The 23,588-nt window shown below is 35.5% G+C and overlaps 1 protein-coding gene across 13 annotated transcripts in view; it reads right to left on the reverse strand.

Moving 5' to 3' along the window:
• The window catches only part of LOC145295040 (zinc finger SWIM domain-containing protein 7-like), a 66,585-nt gene that overhangs the window by 15,842 nt on the left and 27,155 nt on the right, over positions 1-23,588 (reverse strand). For all 13 annotated transcript variants that reach the window (XR_013869884.1, XR_013869877.1, XR_013869882.1 and 10 more), the window contains 3 exons: positions 15,663-15,684; positions 13,578-13,680; positions 5,716-5,794 (listed from right to left, as the gene is read on the reverse strand). Coding sequence is in view for 5 of the 13 variants with exons in the window: in XM_080141578.1 (XP_079997704.1) it covers positions 5,716-5,794; positions 13,578-13,680; positions 15,663-15,684 (204 nt within the window). In the remaining 8 variants the exon portion in view is untranslated. The remainder of the gene's footprint in view (positions 1-5,715; positions 5,795-13,577; positions 13,681-15,662; positions 15,685-23,588) is intronic.

Below are 23,588 nucleotides of genomic sequence, written 5' to 3' on the forward strand. Positions count from 1 at the left end.
AAAAAAAAAAAACCTTTTATTTTCGTTTTTTTTTTTCCAAATAGAATTTTATCAGCAGTGGAGTCTTTTTTTTTTTTTTTTTTTTTTAAACATTTTTTTTTTTTTAATGCTGTAAATCTGCATAAAATAAAAAATAGAATCAGTTTTTTTTTTTTTTTTTTTTTTAATTCTTATGCCTAAAACAATAAGCAATTGTTGCCGCGCCAGCATTCACCTGTAGGGACGCCCTAGGCGACTAACAGCTAGATAATCCCTTTTAATGTTTTTCTGAAACTTTTATCACAATATTATAATGTTGGATAATCGAAACTGTCCTTTAAAATTGAAGAAAACTATCTGTTTATTTTTACGCTAGTTTAATTTTTAATAGTAGATCCCCCACCTCCAAAAAAACAACAACAAACAAGCAGTGTTCATCAAGTTGCTTCATTCTACAAAATTTTAGGGCAGGAATATTGCGTTCAAATCTATACGTACATAGCAAGCAATCTATACGTACATAGCTAGCAATCTATGTACGTATAGATTGCTAGCTATGTACGTATAGATTGCTTGCTATGTCCATATAGATTGCTTGCTATGTACGTATAGATTTGAACGCAATATTTCTGCCCGAGAATTTTGTAGAATGAAGCAACTTGATGAACACTGCCTGTTTTTTTTTTTTTTGTTTTTTTGAGGTGGGGGATCTACTATTAAAAATTAAACTAGCGTAAAAATAAACAAATAGTTTTTTTCAAATTTAAGGGACAGTTTCGATTATCTAACATTATAATATTGTGATTAAAGTTTTAGAAAAATGATAAAAGGGATTATCTATTAGTCGCCTAAAGGTGAATGCCGACTCGAAAGCGATTGCTTATTGTTTTGGGCATAAGAATTACAAAAAAAAAAAAAAAAAAAAAAGAAAAGAAAAACTGATTCTATTTTTATTTCATGCAGATTTCCAGTATTTAAAAACAAAATTGTTACAAAAAAAATAAATAAAATAAAAAACTCGATTGTTGATTAAGTTCTATTTCGAAAAAAAAGAAATTTTTACTTTTTTTACTTTATTGTTTTCTTTGGGTAATTATGCAGAGAAGGAACATGAAATTTCATTTTTACGGTATTTTTTTGTTGATTAAATATTTATGCGAAACTAGTTTAGTTGAATTTTCCAAAGTAAAAGAAAAAAAAAACATTTAGTTATTTCATTTCATTTTTTCGGTATGTTTTCTTTATTAAATTGTTACGTAAAACTTAGACTAGTGGAAAAAATAAACAACAACCAAAAGAAAAGGTAAATATGTGGTTTAATACCATATAGCCCCAACCAAAAACAATTGTTTTTTAAGGAGGTTTTGGGGTCGCTGACAACGAATCTAATATTCAAGCCCGTCGCAAAATTACTGTTCGCATGGTATTAACACCTAAACCTTGGTACAACGCGCGAGTGCATAAACGAATTTACATTAGGTCAACCTCCACACTTTTCTTTAAAGTGATGACAAGTACTTTTCCTGATATTAATGCGTTTATTATCCAGTGTATTGCGTGTTGTTTTCACTGGTCGCCATGTGTTGTTTTTGCGTGCGCGAAAACAACACATGGCGACCAGTGTAAACAACATGCACGCATTAATATTAGGAAAAGTACTTGTTGACGAGCGACGACCAATGTAAATTTGTGTATGCTACTGCGCGCTCGTGCGTAGTCCAAGCGTTCAGGGGTTAATACCATGCAAACGGTAAATTTACAACGACAACAACAGCGACCCCAAAACCCCTAAGAAAAAAAAAAAAAAAAAAAAGTAAACACTACCGTGTCTTTTTTTTTTTTTTTTAACATATTCATAACAAGTACAGATTAGTTAAAAATTAATACACGCTTATTATTATTGACGCGATAATCTCGTTTCGCTTAAATGTGCGTTCCGTTCCATTTTCATTTTTTACATTCGTTATCGTTCACAGTCGCTATCTTATGGACATCTCAAGTCAACCTTGCCAAATATAAATAAATATTTCATAAAGATGTATTTTTATGAGTATTATAATATAATACTAAAAACGAACACAAAACAGTGAAAAAAAAAAAACAAACAAACAAAAAAATAACTGAAACAATAGCGTTTTATTTCCTCACGCCGAGTCAACGAGTCAGTAGTCACCTCTTCTGTTACGCTTTTTTTTTCTTTTCCTATATGTTTTACATATGACTAAAAACCGTTTTAGAATACTTCGATAACTGATAGTCGCCCGAGGCGCCCGTACTTGGAAATGTCGATGGGACCGTCCGGGCATTTTTGTAGGCCAGAGTGTACTTTTGACTCGTATTTTATTATTATTTTAATATTTCTCTAATTTTGATAATAAAAAAAGCAAAAAAAAAAAAAACAACAACATTTTTTTACAAAAATGTTTAACGCAAAAACAAAACAAACAGCATGCGAATGGTCGAAAACTCGATTCTTTTTTAGTTTTTGAATCCTTCAAAACTAGTGTAAATAACTAAATATAATTCTAATTTTATTTTATGCAGATCTGTTATTGTATTTTACAAATTCTTAGGAAAAGATCACTTGTCCGAACATTATTGTATTTTCTTTAACGAAGATAATATATATATATATATTTTTTTAAATAGCACACGATAATTTCCACTGGCAAAAACCGGAAGTGGCTTTAAAGAAGTTGCTTCATAATGATCAGGAGCAGCAGCAATTAGACGGACATAAAGTAGACGTACATTTTTAGTAAGACCGCAGGCAATTTAAATGTTAAATGAAACAAATGATAGCATTTTTATACACCATGGTTAAAGATTCGATGCTGGGAAAATTTGAAAGAGGAAAAATGTTGAGAATTTATTTGCTAAAAAAATAAAATAAATAAAAATAAAAAAATAAATAAAATAAAATATAAAAAGTAAAAAATAAAATTTTTTTTTTAATTCTCCCTGGAAGGATATATGAAAATTGAATAAGGAGAGACTTTTTTGTGAAATAAATTCAGATTACCTTATTAACGTGTCAGGTAAACTGTTAATCTGGTGCTTCTACACTATTAGAATAGAACTTTGTAGTCGATAAATGCAGTTTCCAGATAAAAAAAACAATGGTTTCTACTGATTTTTTGTCAATTATAATAAACTAACAGGGGGTACCCAGCGTTGCCCAGGTGTTTGGAGGTGTGTGTGCTTTAGATCAAAACAACCCTGTTTAAAAAAAAAAAAAACGTTGGCCGGGTGCTTGGGGGTATAAAAGAAAAAAAAAGTTTTAGTAAAAAGGTGGGCTTGGACCCCTAACCTTTGACCCGGAGGTGGAAAGGAAATGGAAAAAAAACCTGCGACCTAACTATCACTACCACGGGAATAGATGAATTGATAAGTGTGTTAAGTTGACGTTTATAAAGTGAAATTAACAGGTGCGAGAACGGTAAGTCGCGTGTTGTTTGACCTAGTTTTGCGCTGGAAGCCAGTTTCTGTTTTACCCGCTACGTGGCGATCAAAAAATATCTCAAAAATAGCTTGTAAAAGTCAGGTAAAATAAAGATAGCTGCGACCAGAGTTCCTTAATCGTAGATATTATTTAGACAGCATATAAAAAGTTTTAAGAAGGACGGAGCCAACCGAGAATCACGGCAAAGAAAAACGCCTTTTGTAGACATACAGAAAAAGCAAACACACATACATACATATATACACACATTTTCGCTTTTATATATACATAGATTACAATGTTAGCTTCCAAATTATGCAATCGAAATTACCTGAATATTACTGAATTATTAAAAAAAAACTTTGTGTTAGCAGGTGAGAAATTGTGGCCATCTTGTTTTTATAAAATAAACCGAAACAGAAAATTACCTCCCTTTTGAACTCTCCTGTGTCTTATATTAGCAAATACAATCGTTTTCTACAAATTCTATTTTCTATAATAAATAATTTTCTACCTTATAGATTTTCATAATTTTTGGATATAATCATCTTAAAAATATGAGGAATACGTAGATACAATTGTTTCCGTGTGAAATTCAGTATTACAATTTCCCAAATTTCATTCTGATAGTGTAGAAACGCCGTTAATCTTGATCTAATAATTTACACTTAAAATGATACTTACTGCTCGTCATATCCTATCTCAGGCAACATTTAGACAAAATCTGTTAGTTTACTTTCATAGAAAAGTTGTTTCAATTTTATTATTAATTTCTGATATGGCAAGACCCCGGGCAACACCAGATGGTCTTGCTTGTCAAATAGAGGAAGAGAGGGCAGAAGAGGGGGGGTGTTTGACCGGAAGGGATAGAGGAAGAGGGGGCAGTTGATGTTTGATTGGGACAAAACGAAATGTCTATGGGATTTTGTCCGAAAGAGAAAAAACAAATAATTGTTTTTATCTCATTGTCGTTATATATCTTAACATGAAAGGTTGTTTTTAAAAGCTCTGTTGAGAGGTATGAAGAGATCCAGAGATTCTTGGCTGATTAAGGCTGACAGCTTGGAATGGGGGTCAAGGAGAGAGGGTCGCCGCCGGGCGTTGTTCGACCTGGGGTGACTAATCACTCCTAATTTGATGTAGAAAGTGTAAATGGGGGTTGAGGTTTGGGAGAGATAGGTTCAAAGGAGGAGGAGTAGAAATTAGGGGAACAGAGAGAAGTGTTGAGTGGACAAGACAAAGGGTAAGCTCTAAGAGGAAGAAAGAAAGGGTGTTTATAACCACTCTCTGGAGGAGAGGTGGGGAAAAGGGGTTGGATTTAGAAAAAGGAATTCTAAAAAGGGGAGAGTCCCAGCCAGCAAACTGAATGGCTGGGCCGGTCAGGCATTCCCGATTTGGGAGCCCTCAGGGCCTGATGTTATGATGTTAACCAGCCTGTGTTAATGAGAAATCTGTGACTTTACTGGTCTGGTCTTACATCGTTTCACTGTTATAGTCAGTCACCTCAATTTAGACAGTAGCTGTTATGAAGTAATGAAACTAATAGTTTGCTATTATAAACTGGAGTTCTGTTTGTGGTGAGGACTCTTCAGCTTGCAAAAAGCCGCAAGGACCAGCGGAGTGATTGATGTACCCGGAGACTACCTACACAGGGTAGGAGACGATTCGATAGAGAGGCAGAGCACCCTACCATGAAAACACAGTGGGTGAAGACAATCAACAGGCCAACTTGTGACGGGACAATGTACGATCGAAAGAACACCTGTCATATCGGGTGGAATCCGACGAGGTTAAGGACACCCGGTGTGGTTGGTACGTGCAGGTATCAGTCCGCATTATACTGATACTAAGGAATCTATTTTTTTGGTAAATTAGAATTGTCTAAGCCTGAAACACTAGCGTCTGTAGGTATAAAAATAATTGTTAATATTTATTTTAAAATGTTTTAGTCATAAAGCTCTTTAAGAAATTAAAGTTGAGCCCTCTTCAGGGAATTGAGAAAAACGGTCAACTTAAATGCAAATGTAACATTCCAACTTCTAGTTGTTGAATACTCTCTGCCTGTTTACTATGTATTCCTGTTGATTTGGCATCTATAGATCTTTAATTTCCTTCAATCCTTGTGTTAATTGCTCATACGCTTGAAGTAGAATGCTATCTTATAGAGTAAAGGGTAACTTTCTGACTAGGTTCATCACTTTCTACACTAATGATTGTGTAAGTATGAAACACTAGTGGCTGTAGATATCAAAAAACATTATTTCAAATTATGTGTGTGTGTGAAATATATTTACCTGAATATCTATAAGCTGGACATGAGCAATAGCTGTTGTTCTGAAAACAAGTATAAATCACTCCAGAACTACCAATCACCTGCCAAAAACAAAAATGCAAAGCAATTTTAGTTTTAATCTATAAGAGGATATAAAGATATAGGGGGAATAAAAATGTTTCAAGTTTTAAACTTTAATATATTATGAGAGTCGTTCCTAAAGTAAAGACTCCTATTTTTTTTTATTCAAAACGTTAAAGAGCTATGAAAACGCGAGTGGTACCATTAAAATGTGTGACGTTTATGCTCTAGAATTTATTTTTCTACATAGTCACTACCATTCTCAATGAACTTTTGCCAGCTCTGAATACTGGCTGTGCATGGGTGTTCGGAGCGCGCTTTGTCATACACGGACCATTCCAAAAGTAAAGTCTCTTATATTTTAAGTCAAAAGGTTGAAGAGCTACGAAGTTGGGAGTGATACCATTAAGACTAGTGACCTTATGTGTTCAAGAATTTATTTTTCTACATGGTCGCCACAATCACTTTTTGCCAGGAATTCATCTGCTTCTGATGCACGTTCATGACAGTAGTTGTTTTCTAACACAGTTAATATCTGCAACACAGAGATGAAACTCAATTCGGCCATGTGTAATCCCTACAGGGCAGCTCAGATGCACAGGCTTGGGGGTTGAGATGCAGCTGTAGCCGATACCTGTGGCGTCACCCGTGTTTTCCTCTAGTGGTCAAATTCGTCTTCGTTGCCTGCTCTCCGGTTCCGCTTTTGAATCAGCTTCCAAATAGTCACTTGGGCTATCTGAGAAGTATATTGCATTCAACAAGTGTGTTTTAAAATAAAGAAAAAAGTCAAAGCTTAATTGGCTTTTCTTAACATAGAATTGATTATTGTCTTCGACCTTACAAATGATAGTTACACGCTGGCTTAATCATGCAAGCACTGGGGAGCTGACAGTTTTCTTTCCTTTTTTCCAAGCACTTAGTTTTATCTACCGTAAGTATGCGGGGAAGGATCAGATACACTCGTATCGGAGACGTGTCGTCCAAGCGCGTGGCAACAAAAGTCTCACCTCCTTTTATCAATATCGAACCCCACCTCTCCAAATATGCCACAAATAGGCGGTCAACTAATTAGCGGCCGCACCTATGTTCGGAGGGGGGGGGTAGTAAGGGTCTGCCGAACCCTGACCGCTTGGTCGCAGAAGAGAAAGAAAATAAAATAAAAAGCAACCTTTACATTTATTGAAGCAAAAGAAAAAAGGAAGGAAAAGATTTTCCTCTCTTATCTTCTCTCCACCCACCCCTCTCTCAACACGTCAGTAAGGAGATAACGTCCCCTCACCAGGAATACAAGCCATCACGTCTAATTAACACAAGGTCTTTGCCACGCATGCCAGCCCAGGTGGTCCATTAGCACATAAGTCCATCTGTTAATTTTCGGAATTATTTTTATGACTTCATTCTGACGTAGACACACGTAGTATCCATTCCCAGGAAGAGAGAGGGGAGATCATTTTGATTATCCATCAAGAAACAGATGTATTCTGTTTAAAACAACATCAAATCATCATCATCATTAGAGTCCAGCCGTGCAAATTCTCCTGAATTTGTGTCAATGGGCCACCCAGACTACAATCTGTTCTTTAATCAACTAGAAAGCATCGCCTGGTCCCCATCAAGTCATACATGCATGGAGTATTGTTGTCACATCTGAGCTGGTGCATCCACCAATAGTCTCTCACTCTTAAACAGGGTCCAAAAAAATCTAAAAAGTCCTACTGTATCATTCGAGCTCCAATCTCTGATCAAGCATCGCAATGTTGATCCCTTTTTTTTTTTTTTTTTTTTTTTTTTTTTTACAAAGGGGTCACCACTTATCAAGGCTCGGAGGCCACTCGAGGATAAGGGTTATTGAGTGTGCAGTAGTCAATGGGATAATTTCTTAGTAATCGTTAGTAGTAGAAAGTAGTAGGTAAATTGGATTATTTAATGGAATGGTTCATCAAGAATTTGTTTATGTTGGACTTGAAGGCAACCAAATTGTAGTCAGCTGGAAAACAGACTAACAGAAGAGAGTTCCACAGGCGTGTAGTTCTGAGAAAGAAGCTTTGTTCATGGAATCTACGTTTCGGTTTAGGCATAGATAAAGAGTGTGGAAAATTATTGACAGTGGTTTCAGCTAGATGGGTGTTTTTTGTGAAAGATTGGCGAGGGGGGACCATAGATTGGAGCTCAGACAAGCACTTGCCATGGAAATAATGATAAAGCAGAGACAGGCTCGCAACATCTCTTCTGTGGGAAAGAGGTTGCATTCCCCACTAAGCTACAAAGTCTATTTTGAACTTTGTCAAGGCAGAATAAGCTTTTTCTAGCAGCTCCTGCCCAGATATGGCAACAGTACACCATCATTGGATGTACTTGGCTCTTATACAAATAGAGAATTGCATCAGGAGTGAGATATCTACTGAAGTGGTAGAAGGATCCCCCCATTTTTCCAGAGACCTTGACAACAGATTTGATGTACTTGTTTCATTTTAGATCAGGAGTAAAGGTCAAGCCCAGAAGCTTGTCAAAACATGGAACCTCCCCAAGACGAGAGCCATTAATTTCAGTTGATGCCAAATGGGGATCAGAGCGTAGATGATGTAAAGATAGAAGCTTGGTTTTACATACATTAAGAGTAACCAGCCACTTCTTTACTATGTGCTCAAGATCAGAGGAGAGAGAGTCAGAACATGATCATTTATTGCCTTTGATGTGTTGCCATAGATGGTAGAGTCATCAGCATAAATGTCTACGAATGATCTAAGCATGTGTTTTGGGAGATCATTGATGTAGATCAAGAAGAGTTGGTCCAAGGATGGACCCCTGAGAAACTCCAGCATTAATACTGAGAGCTTCCAATTTCTGCCCATCAACCACTACTTTTATGAATCTATCAGAGAGAAATGATTTAATAATTGAGAAGATATTTCCAGCTATACTGCAGCTTGAAATCTTGTGAAGTAGGCGTTTATGCCATACCCTATCAAAGGCCTTTGATATGCTAGGAGCAATTGCCCTAGAAAGGAAGCCTTTGTCAAGAGATTCCCTAATCCTATGAGATATAACCGTTAGCACATCTGCTGTAGATCTAGCAGATCTGGAGAGTAGATAATACAGTGGATGTGTTATCGGCAGCTCCAGTAACTCTCTCTTCTCCTTTTTTTTGTCCCTCAGTCCTCATTCAATGAGTGATTCTTCTGACAAAGGGTGAAGAAAAAGCTGCTTAAAGGTCGGTAGTACTTGGTGACCAGTAGTCTGAGATGTCGGAATTTTTTCTGTCTCTGTCTGTCCTTGTGGCCATGTCACTAGTAAGGGTGCTGGAGGTAAACGTTTTGTCTGGGCTGACGTTATCCGCCTGATAGTCAGGGACCCTAACCTTGGATTAACCACTAAGGAGGCTGTCCTATCAGCAGGCGCAAAGTACTGGGACTGCTGTATTGCCATTTGGTGAGTGGATCTGGACCATGCAGTAGTCTCTGGTGGGGCCTCTCAATGCCATACTAGTGGGTAATTGTTACGGCTTTACCTTTTCGTGTGCTACAAAACAAAATCCTGTCTTTTTCTCTCTTACTTTCCCTCTCTGTACTGCTCTAACCAAGTATGCCGACCTATTCCACAAATCCCAAAACCTCAACATGAAATATCTCAAGAATAAAAACTCGATTAAACCTAGAACCCCATCTTTCAACGTAGACCTCTACTACCAGGTCTCCTTCAACATCAGGGGTCTACGTTCCAACCTTCCAGAGGTTGAAACCCAATTACAGGAGACAAAACCGAACATATTATTTCTAAGTGAAACTGGAATAGGGCCGACCACTTCCCTCGATGAGTTCATAATTAACGGATACTCAAATTTAACATCTAAATCTGACCTCAAAGATCGCCATGGGCATGGAATATGTGCCTACATTAAGGATGGCTTCCCGTGTGGCAGGGATATCTCTAGAGAAGATCCTAATTTACCCTATATGTGCTTCAGGGTTGCACTTGCTAACACCACTGCATTTATATTTTCCCTCTATCGGCCCCACAACAGCGGAGTTACTATCTTTGAGAGCATATCTGAGAAAATAGACCACATACTGTCTACACATCCCTCGGCTAACATCCACATCTGTGGTGACTTCAATGTTCATAACGTGGAATGGCTGACCCATTCAAATAAGACAGACGATGAGGGGAGGTTTTGTCATGATTTTGCCATTGCTTATGACCTCACTCAGATTGTTCGTGAACCCATCCGTGTGCCCGATACACCTGGTCAATATGCAAGCCTCCTAGACCTTTTTCTCTCAACTTCCCCTAAGCTATGTTCATGTTCCGTTCATTCTCCTCTAGGATCCTCCGACCACTCCGTCGTATCAGTTAAGATAAAAACGAAATGTAAGAAGTCCCCAGACGTACCCCTCCACCATACTGTATACCGATACTCTATGGCTGACTGGGATAGCTTCCGTACATTCATATCTGATTTATCTCTGCACTCCATGTTTAAAAAGGAAGTGTCCTCTATAGTATCAGATCTGACCGAATGGTTAATTGTAGGCATAGACCAATTCATACCATCTAAAAAATTCCAACAAAAACCTAACAGCCAGCCATGGTTCTCCCCAGAATGTGCTGCTGCTATCGCACACAGAAATCACTTTTTCCATAGCTACCAACGTAATAGATGCACTGAGACTAAAGCTGCTTTCAGGACTGCCAGCAACCACTATAAAAGAGTAATACAAAATGCAAGAGAGCTATATGCCCAGTCTGTTAAATCCAAGGTAGCTGATCAGCTGCTTGGTTCCCACCAGTTTTGGCAAATAACAAATAGGATCCTGAACAGAAGTGTGCATTCTATCCCAACCATTATCAATGGACCAGAGGTCATCTCGTCAGCGTCAGACAAGGCCAAACTATTTGCCAAGAACTTTGCAGCTAATTCTACCCTATGCGACGAAGGCCATCAACTCCCCATATTTCCTCCTATAACACAGAACAAGCTAGGTAACATACAAATATCCGTGCATGAGGTCGCCAAGCTAATCAAGAACCTAGATTCTAGTAAAGCAACTGGCCCTGATGGCATCCCAATTATAGTGTTAAAAAAGCTTCAACCAGAACTTGCTCCCATACTTACGAAACTATTTAAGCGCTGCCTTAACGAGAAGTGCTTTCCGACCCCCTGGAAGACCTCATCAGTTTGCCCTGTATTTAAGAATTCAGGTGATAAGTCATCTCCCTCTCAGTACAGACCAATAAGTCTCCTGTGTGTTATGAGTAAGTTGCTGGAATCCATATTAAATAGAGAAATAGTCAACCACCTCAGCAGGAATAACCTTCTTAGTGACACACAATATGGTTTCCGCTCTGCAAGATCTACCGCAGATGTGCTGACGGTTATATCCTACAGGATTAGTGAATCTCTTGACAAAGGCTTCCTTTCTAGGGCAATTGCTCGACATATCAAAGGCCTTCGATAAGGTATGGCATAAGGGTCTACTTCACAAGATTTCCAGCTACGGTATAACTGGAAATGTTTTCTCAATCATTAAATCATTTCTCTCCGATAGGCTCATAAGAGTAGTGGTAGATGGACAAAAATCGGAGGCTTGCAATATAAATACTGGAGTCCCTCAGGGGTCAATCCTGGGCCCAACTCTCTTCCTGATCTACATCAATGACCTCCCTAAACACATACTTAAATCATTCGTTGACATCTATGCTGATGACACGACCATCTACGGCAACACATCAAAGGCTGTAAATGACAAAGTTCTTTCTGATTCTCTCTCCTCTGATCTCGAGCACGTGGTTCAGTGGGGGAAGATGTAGCTGGTTACCTTTAATGCATCCAAAACCAAACTCCTATCCTTACATCATCAACGCTCTGATCCCCATCTGGCATCAATTGTGATGGATGGCTCTCGTCTGGGTGAGGCCCTGTGTTTTGACAAGCTTCTGGGTTTGACCTTTACTTCATATCTGAAATGGGACACGTACATCAAGTCTGTTGCCAAGGTCGCTGGAAAGATGGTGGGATCCTTCTACCGCTCCAGAAGACATCTCACTACTGATGCAATTCTCTATCTATATAAAAGCCAAGTACGTCCAAGGATGGAATACTGTTGCCATACCTGGGCAGGAGCTGCTAAAAACAGCCTATCCTGCCTTGACAGAGTACAAAATAGACTTCGTGGCTTAGTGGGGGATGCCCTTTTCTCTACCCTGCAACCTCTCTCCCACAGAAGAGACGTTGCGAGCCTATCCTTGTTTTATCGTTATTTCCATGGCAAGTGCTCGTCTGAACTCCAATCTTTCATCCCCCCTCGCCAATCTTTCATGAAAAACACCCGTCTAGCTGAATCCACTGTGAAAAATTTCCCCCACTCTTTATCTGTGCGTAAATCAAAACGCGGATTCTATGAACAAAGCTTCTTTTTTAGAACTTCATGCATGTGGAACTCTGTTCCGTCTGCCTGCTTCCCACCGGACTACAACTTGGATGTCTTCAAGTCCAACGTTAACAAGTTCCTGATGAACCGCCCCCTTAAGTAAACATTTCATCAAATCTCCACACTAACGTAATGTACTTGCAATAACCCTTATCCCTGAGTGGCTTCCGAGCTTTGATAAGTGGTGATCACTGTGTAAAAAAAAAACAAAAAAAAAAAACATATTGCATGTCACTAAGAAGGTCATTTTTGCTGAGGTGGTTGACTACTTCTTTATTTAACACGGATTCAAGCAACTTACTCATAATGCACAGGAGACTTATTGGTCTGTACTGAGAGGGAGATGACCGATCACCTGAATTCTTAAATACAGGACATACTGATAAGGTTTTCCAGGACGTTGGGAACCAATGCTCCTTATGACAACACTTAAACAGCTTTGTAAGTATGGGGGCTAGTTCTGGTTGAAGCTTTTTCAACACTATAATTGGAATGCTGTCAGGGCCAGTTGCTTTACTGGAATCCAGTAATTATTATATTAAATATTTTTTTTTTCAAACAGCTCCATTTTAATTTTGGGAAAATGTCAAATCACGTTCAATGAATGGTTTACAATAAAGTAAGACATTGTTCCTAGTTGAAGTTGTTTCCTTTTCAATTAAGATTCCTTGATGAGGTATTATTGTGACTTCACAAATCTCATTCTTGTTGAACTTTCAGTTCTATTCCAATGCGGCATTCACTCTGGGCTGTTTTTTCTTTTTAAGTCTTTTTTACTTCAAACAAGACATATTGCTTCTTGGACATAAGATGCTACTATTTGTGATCGTGTCCAATGGCGAACCGTTGGGGAGTTGAGAAGCAAAATATGCATTTATATTACATTTAAACTTGCGCTTATTTTACAAATATTTTAATGGAATGTGCTCTGATGAACTCATAGCACTTATGCCCCTCAATGTACATACTCCAAACTAACTTGAGGCAACAAAATCCCACCTCTTCACTGTTGAGGTCCCTAGATGCCAGAAAGCCTTCTACTCTGATAGCTTCTTCCCTCTGACTTTGGAATTCCCTCCCTGTTTCCTGCTTCCTTGAATGTATTCACCTGCAAAAGTTTAAATATAATATAAATGGACATCTGGCTTCTCAACTCCAGAGGCTTACTTGGCCAAAATGTGGTGAGACGACAACAACTACAGAAGACAGTAATTGCAGTGGATGCAGTCAAGAGATTCAGAGTTCCTATCCCGTTATGGTTACCAACTGATGAAGGCCAGAGGAATAGTTGGCCGAAACGTTGTGAAACAACTAAGAAAAGATGAGGATAATAGTCCGCAGTAAATAAATTTAATTGTAAATACTGTCTACCTACATGATATAATTGCCTTTTATTAGGACATTCCAAACGGGTCACTGCTCGATTGTCAACCAGTTCTAAAGCGGGAAGCAATGGAGTTTCATATACAAACCGGAGTCTGGAAACATAGACAGACAAGTATAAGCCAATGAGAAACAAATATTGCATATAACTACTAAGAGTATTAACAAGTGAAATTTAGTTATGATAAAAAAAATATTGTAGAAAGAAGATTTCTGATAGGAAGAACTGTAGTTTGTTCAGCCTTTAAATCTTGGTTCAATTCAATCAAATTTCATATTGTATGCTCAAATATTAAATCTTGAGGAAATATAGAATGTAAAAAGAACAATTGCCAGAATTCAACTTAATAAAAAAATACAGAAAAATCTTCATGATGCATGTACTCATCATGAAACAAAAATGTCATATTCCAAAAATCATAAATTTATGAAGTGGTTTTTTATATTAAAAAAAAAAAAAAGAAAAAAAAAATCAACTTTTAACAATTTTTAGCAATTAATAGTACATCATAACCATCACAAGGCTAATTTTAATCTCTAGAGGTTGTTAAGAGGGGATGTAACTAGTGATGAATTTTTAAAATGACAAACCAATACACACTATTCTTGTTTCCCCATAAACTATGATTTTCTTAGTTAAAAATAAAAAAAAATAAAAAAAACCTACTTGATCAATTTATGAGACGTCTTTTGTATTTGTTTTTTAATTAGGTTGAATTTTTTACAAGTACCAAAAAGCATTTTAAAAACAAAACGTTCAAAGGTTACAGATTATAAATAGACAAATTGCTCACCGTAATGACTACACATTTTATTAACTTATTGTTAATAAAATCTAATAAACACTGATTAAAATAATTTTTTTTTTAAATCTGGTGAAAATATCTCATCAATTGTTTTTGTTTAATGCTAAAGAAATTATAGGTAATTAGAATCTCCCATAAATAATATACCAAAATGTCAAACAGACATTAAACCTATGATCATCATAGTGACCAACAAGCAGGTTAATTGCAGCATAAATTCCTACAATTATGCACTATCCATACTTCTTTTTTATATAGCTATGAAGAGATTGTTGTCATACTACCTGTTACCTCTGTGTCTAACAAGCCGTGTGTGCGTGGTCCCTCTCTGGTGCTGCATGTGAGATGATGCCACAAAAAATAATGAAGAAATGATGAATGTGAAGGGCCAACGTTGCCTTCGCATTTTTGCCACCTTTCAGAAAAATGGATGGGGCAAAAGTTATGAGGTAAAAAGTGTCACTTTTTGCAATTTAGGGGCATTTGTGGCCCCTTTTAAGTTCTTGGGAATGACGAATCCCAGTGAAAATGGACAAACAGTGCAGTTTCACTCCTTAAGGCACATATATTTGAATTCAGCACCATGGAAAACAGTTATATAGACATACATATCAAGTTTGATTAATATGAAAAAAGAGTTCCAAAAAGGCATGTTTTTTTAGTTCTAAAAGTCCCAGAAAGATGTGAACCAGAATTTTGCCAAGGTCACTCATACTCGATTTATATTTAGAATAATAGGCTCCACATTTTGGCCAAGTTTCAGAAAAATCTAATGGATGGATCAAAAGTTATAGGGCAAAATGTGTCATTTTAGGGCATTTTGGATCTCTTTTGAACCCCTGGGAACACAACAGGAATTTTCGCAAAAAGATTTTTTTTTACTGTGCACATCTATTTAATGAAATACAATTTGTGGCAAAATTTCAGGAAAAACTAATGGATGGTTATCTGGCAATCGTCCGAAATAACGGACGCACGAACGCCACTGAAAACATACGTCCCTCTCCAATAAATCGAGGGCCAACAAACTATTTCAACACAGTTCTCTCTCTTTCATTCAGCTCATGCAACCTTACTCAACTAATCTGATGCTCTGGTATATCTCAGCCCCTACCCCCTTTACTTTCTCACAAACAGACATTTATATGTTCAACAATTCAGGAATTGAACATTATAAAGTTAATATTTGAGATCAACTTCGACTAATAAAGGAATGTGAACTAAAACATAAATGGCACAGTCATAATTTACTGAAAATAAAACTTACTTACGCAGAGAGTAATTCATCAGTTACTGGAAAAGAAGAGCAAATAGTTAACTTTTAACAGAGATGAGAATTTTTATTTCATAGCAATTAAAAATAAAAATCTGTTAGTAGAAGGCTAAAGGCTTATTTATTTCCAATCTATGTTAGAAGCTGCTCACTAGGAGACTTGTGTAAACAAACCAATATATATATAACATACAATTAATAAATACAATTACGTATGAAACCAGTAACAATATTTTCATAATAACATGATACATTTTTAATTCTGTGACACTAATTCTGACACTGTTATAATAGAACATACATTATTTTTCGTGATTTTAACAGAAAATGATTACAAAAATTATAAAAAGTATAATAATGGAAAATTCTGTTATTTTTTTAACAATATTTGCTCAGATGAAAAAATGTTTCTTAAATACACAGTGTGTGTGTGTGTGTGTGTGTGTGTGTGTGTGTGTGTGTGTGTGTGTGTGTGTGTGTGTGTGTGTGTGTGTGTGTGTGTAAGAGAGACAATGTGACTCATTTTACATTTTTTTTGATGACAATATATTGTTCCCGAAAATCAGGAAAAAAAAAATAAATAAATCAACATTTATTTCTGTTTCAAATCGTTTTCCAAAACATGAATTGATTTATGTAAACTATTTTATGTATTATTTCATTTTGCTTCTTTTTTTTTCAGATCCATCCTTATTGATCTGATGATACAGTAAAATTCTGCATAATATTTATCCCTAATCTTTTAATGTAATATATATATATGTGTGTGTGTGTGTGGATATGTTTACAAGATTCCTGACTGCAAAAATAACATGATAGTTTCAATAACTTTAGATATATTCATTAAATTTGGATAAGTTTGTCTTCATGACTGGTCCTGTCAATCTTACTTCATGAAGACACCTTCAACTTTAACGGTAGCATTTTTTCTTTGAACATATCCAGTTATTTTGTCAGATTTTTAAATTTAGAAACATTATTTCCAGACAAATACCACAAAACTAATCAATGTTATCCAAAACTGTGTTTTGTTTTGTCTGGAAATGATGATATTCTGTTTACTTTTTAATAAATATAAATTTCAGGTCCATTTCTATTATGACAGCATCGTAATTAAATTATTGATTAATATGTTTAGCTCTTTGCTTCGTTAAATCTTGATTTGTATAAAAACACATTTAAATTTGTTATACCTTTTCATACATACTTTTCACAGATAAACTAACTGGAAAGTAAGGAATCTCGGGTAATGCTAGTTTATATATATATATATATATATATATATATATATATATATACACACACACAAAGCATAATCATGTTGACACATCAGTTCCCGTTAGATCACCGAAGTTAAGCAACATTAAGCTTGGTTAGTACTAAAAATGGGTAACTCTCCACTTATCTTGGCATTGTTTCCAGTCATTCTGAACTTCTTGCCACTGGGCTTAAGCAATGCCAATTCAGGAGAGGTGTGGTTGGAAATTTTGCAACCCTTGCCTCACAATTTCATGCGCAGCCACCCTTACAGGGGGTATCCATTTTCTTTCGAGACTTTTTTTTTTTTTTTTTTTTTTTTTTTTTTTTTACACGGTATTCACCACTTATCAAGGCCCGGAAGCCACTCAAGGATAAGGGTTATTGCAAGTACAGTACGTTAGTGTGGAGATTTAATGAAGTGTTTACTTAAGAGTGCGGTTCATTAGGAATTTGTTAACGTTGGACTTGAAGACATCCAAGTTGTAGTCAGGCGGGAAGCAGGCCCAAGTTGTAGTCAGGCGGGAAGCAGGCAGACGGAACAGTTCTACAGGCGTGCAGTTCTAAGAAAGAAGCTTTGTTCATGGAATATACGTTTTGATTTAGGCACAGATAAAAAGTGGGGGAAATTTTTCACAGTGAATTCAGCTAGACGGGTGTTTTTCGTGAAGGATTGGCAAGCGGGGACCAGAGATTGGAGTTCAGACGAGCACCTGCCATGGAAATAACGATAAAACAAGGATAGGCTCGCAACGTCTCTTCTGTGGGAGAGAGGTTGCAGGGTAGAGAAAAGGGCATCCCCCACTAAGCCACGAAGTCTATTTTGTACTCTGTCAAGGCAGGATAGGCTGTTTTTAGCAGCTCCTGCCCAGATATGGCAGCAGTATTCCATCCTTGGACGTACTTGGCTTTTATATAATGGATGGCTTTCAATATATATATATATATATATATATATATATATATATATATACATACACACACACACACACACACACATTTTTATTATATATTGTGTGAACCACCTTGAACACAGGGAACAAACTCTTATAAATTCACCAAAAACTCATCTTTAATATCCATACAGATTAAACAATTTGTAAGTTGAAATTGTACAAACTTTGCAGCAAATCTTGATTTATATTTTTACTAACATTGTAACCATATCTCTTTATGATATCAGACAGCAAAATATAAGGAAGGTTTATATATGTTTATTAGCAATACACATGAAAAAATTGAAATAGCTTAAAATATTTCAATATTGGTATACATAGAAAGAGCTTGATGAGCTAAGAAAGAATCTTTTTAAATTTTTAAAATCTGATTAAAATTAAGGAAGTTATGACTATTTTTGTGCCTCATGTGTTTCGTCACATTTTTTACACTACTTTTTCAGTAAAAATGTTATATCTTTGTTAAAACACAAGACTAAGCAATAAAATTTACCATATAAGTGTATTTTCGTACAAGGAATCAGAATATGCGACTGAAAATCTCCCAAAGTTCATGGTTTCCAAATAATCTGCAGTAAATGTGCATAAATATGCTGCAATTCCTTAAAAATGCCATGTATCCATAAACAGAAAATAAGTTGGAGAACTCATAGTTGAATTGTAATGTGCTTTATGTACAACAAACTTAAATCTAAACATAGGACCATTTAAAAATGAATATATTGCAATATTTCGTTGGTATTATTGTAGATTAACACCTTCTGTTTTACCCCACCCAACCCTTCTGACCATCCCTCCAAAATGTGATTCTACCTTTTTAGGCAATTATGTATGAAATGCCATGAAAAACTTTAATGAAAGATAAACAAATTATTTTAGAATTTAATGTAAAATAATTCCCCATTACAGTTCATTCTAGCGTTTTAGGGCAGTTAACTGGGTTTTTTTTTTATGGGAGATAAATCCTGTATGCTTTTTGTTTTATTTTTTTAAGGTGATTATGTGTGGTTTTAAGAGGGTTTCTATGAATGAGAATATGGGGAGGGTTGCCATTCGGACTTTGAATTAATCGTAGGGCTAAGGAAAATTATGTGTGAACATACTGAAAACTTGACAGAAACAAAAACAACAAAAACAATATTAGAGGGGCGGGGGGGGGGCGGTTAGTTGCACAAAAATTCACCATTTCCAGGCCATTCTAGCATTTTGGGACAGTTAACCAATTTATTTTTTATGAGCATTTTTCTTTAAGGAAGGATCTATTTTTTGTTTGTTTGTTTTAGACGCTTGTATGTGGCTTACAGAGGTATTTTCTTGGGGGGGGGGGCTTGCCACTCGAACTTAGTGTTATTGTTAGGGTTAAAGAGTGTTTTAGAAAGTTATATATATGTGTATTCGGCAGGTAAATAAGTCAGCAAATGTTATATTTAGTTTTAATTTAATAAGAAACTGCGTTACGAAGTTTCAAAGAAAATTCCATAAATTTGTTGATTTGTATTTTCGAGGTTGGAGGTGTTAATTTCATAGGCCGTTTATACTACGCCGGAGCAGGTGGTAAAAATACCTTTCGCTTAATAAGTAGAAAAAAAGATAACGGGGGTTGTATTACTGTACACACAGATTCGAAAAAGTTATCAAAAAGCAAATACACAACAAATAAATGTTATCAAAGGCAAGATAAGTTACTTTTCTACCTAACTGGATATGTTTTTAGTGTTTTTATTTAATGTAACATGTTTATTCAGCTCGAAAAACATACAGTGCTTACCGATGTATTGGAAAGTTAAAAATGGCGGCCGACTATCTCTTTCACACAATAAGTTTGGGAAAATGAGTTAAAAATAAAAAAACTAGACAAAATACTGTTAAAACACGCCGAATATATATCCGCCTATGGCACAGTAACATATATTGAGCGAGTTTCTAACAGTATTTGTCTGGTTTTTTATTTATAACTCATTTTACCAAACTTACCGCCTCAAAGAGAGAGTCGGCCGCCATTTTAAAATTTTCGAATACATCGGTAAACACTGTTACATTAAATGTTACATTAAATATAAACACTAAAAACATATCCAGTTAGGTAGAAAAGTAACTTATCTTGCCTTTGATAACATTTATTTGTTATATATTTGTTTTTTGACAACTTTTTCAAATCTATGTATAGTAATACAAACGAGATTTTCATACATCTTTTGATTTTGAAAAACAATTTGTGGCGGTTCACAGTAAAACATTGTTTTAATTCGCTGTTCAAAACTAATGCAATGAATAAAAGTGCGTGCAAACTATATATCTACAAAAGTTTTTGTTTTTTTAACCATGTTTTTAAATTTGACCAGAAATGTGAGAAATTATAATGGATTAATAATGCTGAATTGGTTGGGATTGTTATTATACATTCTGAAAACCGAATAGTTCTAAACTAATGTTATTCTGATAACAAAATAGGTCTAATTAAACATATCAGAACATTTATATCCATATTTTCATGTTTTTCTTAATTCGTTCGTGAATAAAAATTAAAAAACGCGTGTTGTTTATACTATGATTACTACTACAGCTGCTGCTACTAATACTAACTTAATTTGACCAACTCGAGAAATAGAAACATTTTTTTTTTCGGGTAGGTCCTTTTAAATTATTATCAATTACTGCGGTCCTACTCAACATAGAATAATACTTTTAATTGATAAAGATAGTAAAAAGAATGATTTAATTACTAGTGGATGTCTGATGAAATTTTTTTCAAAATGTTCGATACTCGTCATATTAAAGTCTTATTTTTAACACGACAAAAAAAGAAATGGTCAAAAATATTTCGGACACTTGACAGTATAAAGATTAACACCTCTTCTGATTGGTTCCCAAATTTCATGACAAAATTCTTCATACAATCATGGTACGGGCCTTTAGAAAACAGGGAGGGTCATTACAAAACCTTACCGAAAACGCCATTTTATGATGTTCACATTTTTATCACTTTATTTGCTTAAAACTCTTAAAATATATAATGTACATTCATAATTATTAATTTATTTGAAAGTATATTCATTTCCGAACAAAACAGTAGTAATTTGAAGACTTGAAGTGCTTTGGTTTGAAAAATATGGCTATTTTAGTAGAACTACCTTGAAATTTGTGATTATCCAAAGCGTTTTTTTCGTCCGTGTGTATCACTAATTAATATTGGAAATTTATTTTCAACAGTATACAGTAAGTTATGCATAAAGTTACTTTTTTTTTTGCTTAATGCTATTGTTTGATTACTGACTTGAGGCGACATTCACCAAGGATGGGTTGAGCCAGCTCCTCCCATAAAACAAACAGTGTTCTGAATGCAGACCATGCATAATGGTTCGCAGCAGCCAACAGCCAAGATAGTGATGAACAGCCACTCCCAGGATCAGTGGTGAACACCGTGGACCTATGGAATGGAGCTAGGTTCAACATCAGCTTTGATGGTATGTAACTACTTCTTCAGCTGACCTCCCTGGAGTCTTTGCCAACCTTGGAATGGTTCTAAAGCTATTGCTTTGTAGATGTACTCTTCTAGGTTGTGGCATGCAGCATGGTTGAACAAGCAAAGTCTCCTCTTTAAAAGAGTTTGGTTGAAGGGGATAATCCTGCATTGTATCTCAATTTGGATATTGAAGAGGAAATGGTGGACTACCAGGATTCGACAGAGGCAGTAAAGGGCAAATACTATCAGCCTTTTGAAATCCGCAGCTCTCAATAAGGTATCACAGCCGTAAAGAAAGATTAATCAAACAAGACCTTACAAATCTGGACTTTTGTGCCTATTGTGATTTTGGGTCGAGACCATAGACTGTAAAACAACTGAAACCATCCTAGCATGCTTTCAGTTGTCTATTGTTTGGACAAGTAATATTACTAAACAAATGATTATATCCAGCCTGACAGACTAAACAAAGTAATAATTTAGTAAACAGTAATATCAACAAAAAAAGGTGTTGCCTGTGTAGAGATATATTGCTGGTCAAAAAGTTTATTTTTTGCCCTGAAAAAAAATTTAAAATAGCATTTGCAATATGAGGTCAAGTAAAAAAAAAAAACTTAGCATAGTAGGGTTCTTTAAAAATGTAACTATTTTTTGACGGTGTAAAACAACAAATGAATTGAAATAAAGTCGTTTTTATTTAATTTAAAAAATTTTTTTAAATACCAGTAAAAATTATTTAAATATTCAAACCTCTTTTTCAATACATTATTTCTCTATGTTGTAATATATTTTAGTTATTTTAAATGCAACCGACAGAAAATTTCAATCATGTTTTTAGATTCTGTGAAAAATTTAACATTTATTAAACTTTATTTCAATATTCCAACTGTTAACATATTTCTATAACACATGTAGTGACCACTACATACTGCTGGAACAAATTTTCAGCAGAGACATTTTCATAGCAATCACCGTTTCAATATCCACGGAGTGGAGGATTACGTCATAATTTGCCCATCCGCACACATACGAAGGAACTACGTTGCACTCCACGTGCAATGATACAACAGGCTAGAATATTCCAGAACACCAATATATAAGGATTCACCGCGAAAACCAAATCAGTTTCTCTTCAGATTTCTCCAACACCTGACACATGTCTAAGAAACTGTCAAAAGGAAAACATTAAAATCCCTCATCTGGACTTTACATGTGCTACAGACAAAATCAAACCAGTTTTTCTCTTCAACACCTATCATGGAAAATCACCACAGCGAACAGGAATTTAAATCTAATTTTCAACAATGCTACTTTGAACTACTATTTTTTTATGTGATGAACACACACACACACACACAACGCTTACATGGTTTAATGACTCTTTTCCTCTCAAAAAGTAACTACGTTTGTCTCTCTGTTCATGAAAATCAGTAATCTTGAACTCCATCCCTCTTTTCACGAGACACTCATTTAGCTAAGTCTTGTTGCAAAAAAACACTAACGTTGGAACGATTTCAAATGATATTTCTTTAACACGTAAATAAATGTTGTTATTTCCTATCAATACAGCGATCTTGACTTCTTTATCACATGCCATTATTTTTTGGAGTTATTCATGTTTTTATTTCTATGTGGCTGAGGATGTGCTTTAGTGGAAGCCTTCTGTAAATCGGAGATCTCGTTAGATTTACCTTTAACGGTCGCACAGATACTTTCGACTTGTAGAGATTCCTGCACCTGCAACCTCGGTCTTAAAAATTGATAGATCCTGATTATGAATTGGTGCACACCAACTCACACCCTTACAAGTTAGTAACTACTTTTCATAGTCCCACACAAAAATTTTTAACTTTTATATATATAGATATGAATTACGTATTAATAATGATACTTAGGATGTTAGCAAGATATCTTTAAAATAGGATATGATTTTTGGTTACAGGCATGAAAACTTTGATTAACATTAAAACAAATAGGTACTTCAACATTTACCGTCTTGCAATTTCCACTAAGTTACTTGGGTGTGCCTGGCAGATAATGAGAATAACTGGAAACAGCTGGCTGAGCCTTCCTCAACTGTTAAACCGCTATGAGCAAATGATAATGGTAACTAGAAAAACATGGAAATATGATAAATACAAAAAAAGATAACATGAACCTTACTTAAGTCTACTGAAGAAATATTTCTTTTGTTTTGCTTGTCAGAAAAATTAAATGCTTTTATTTTTATGTTTTTTTTAAAGTTTTT

The sequence above is a fragment of the Euprymna scolopes genome, chromosome 1 (genome assembly GCF_053919585.1).
Source record: "Euprymna scolopes isolate OS-2025 chromosome 1, ASM5391958v1, whole genome shotgun sequence".
Taxonomy (NCBI): domain Eukaryota; kingdom Metazoa; phylum Mollusca; class Cephalopoda; order Sepiida; family Sepiolidae; genus Euprymna; species Euprymna scolopes.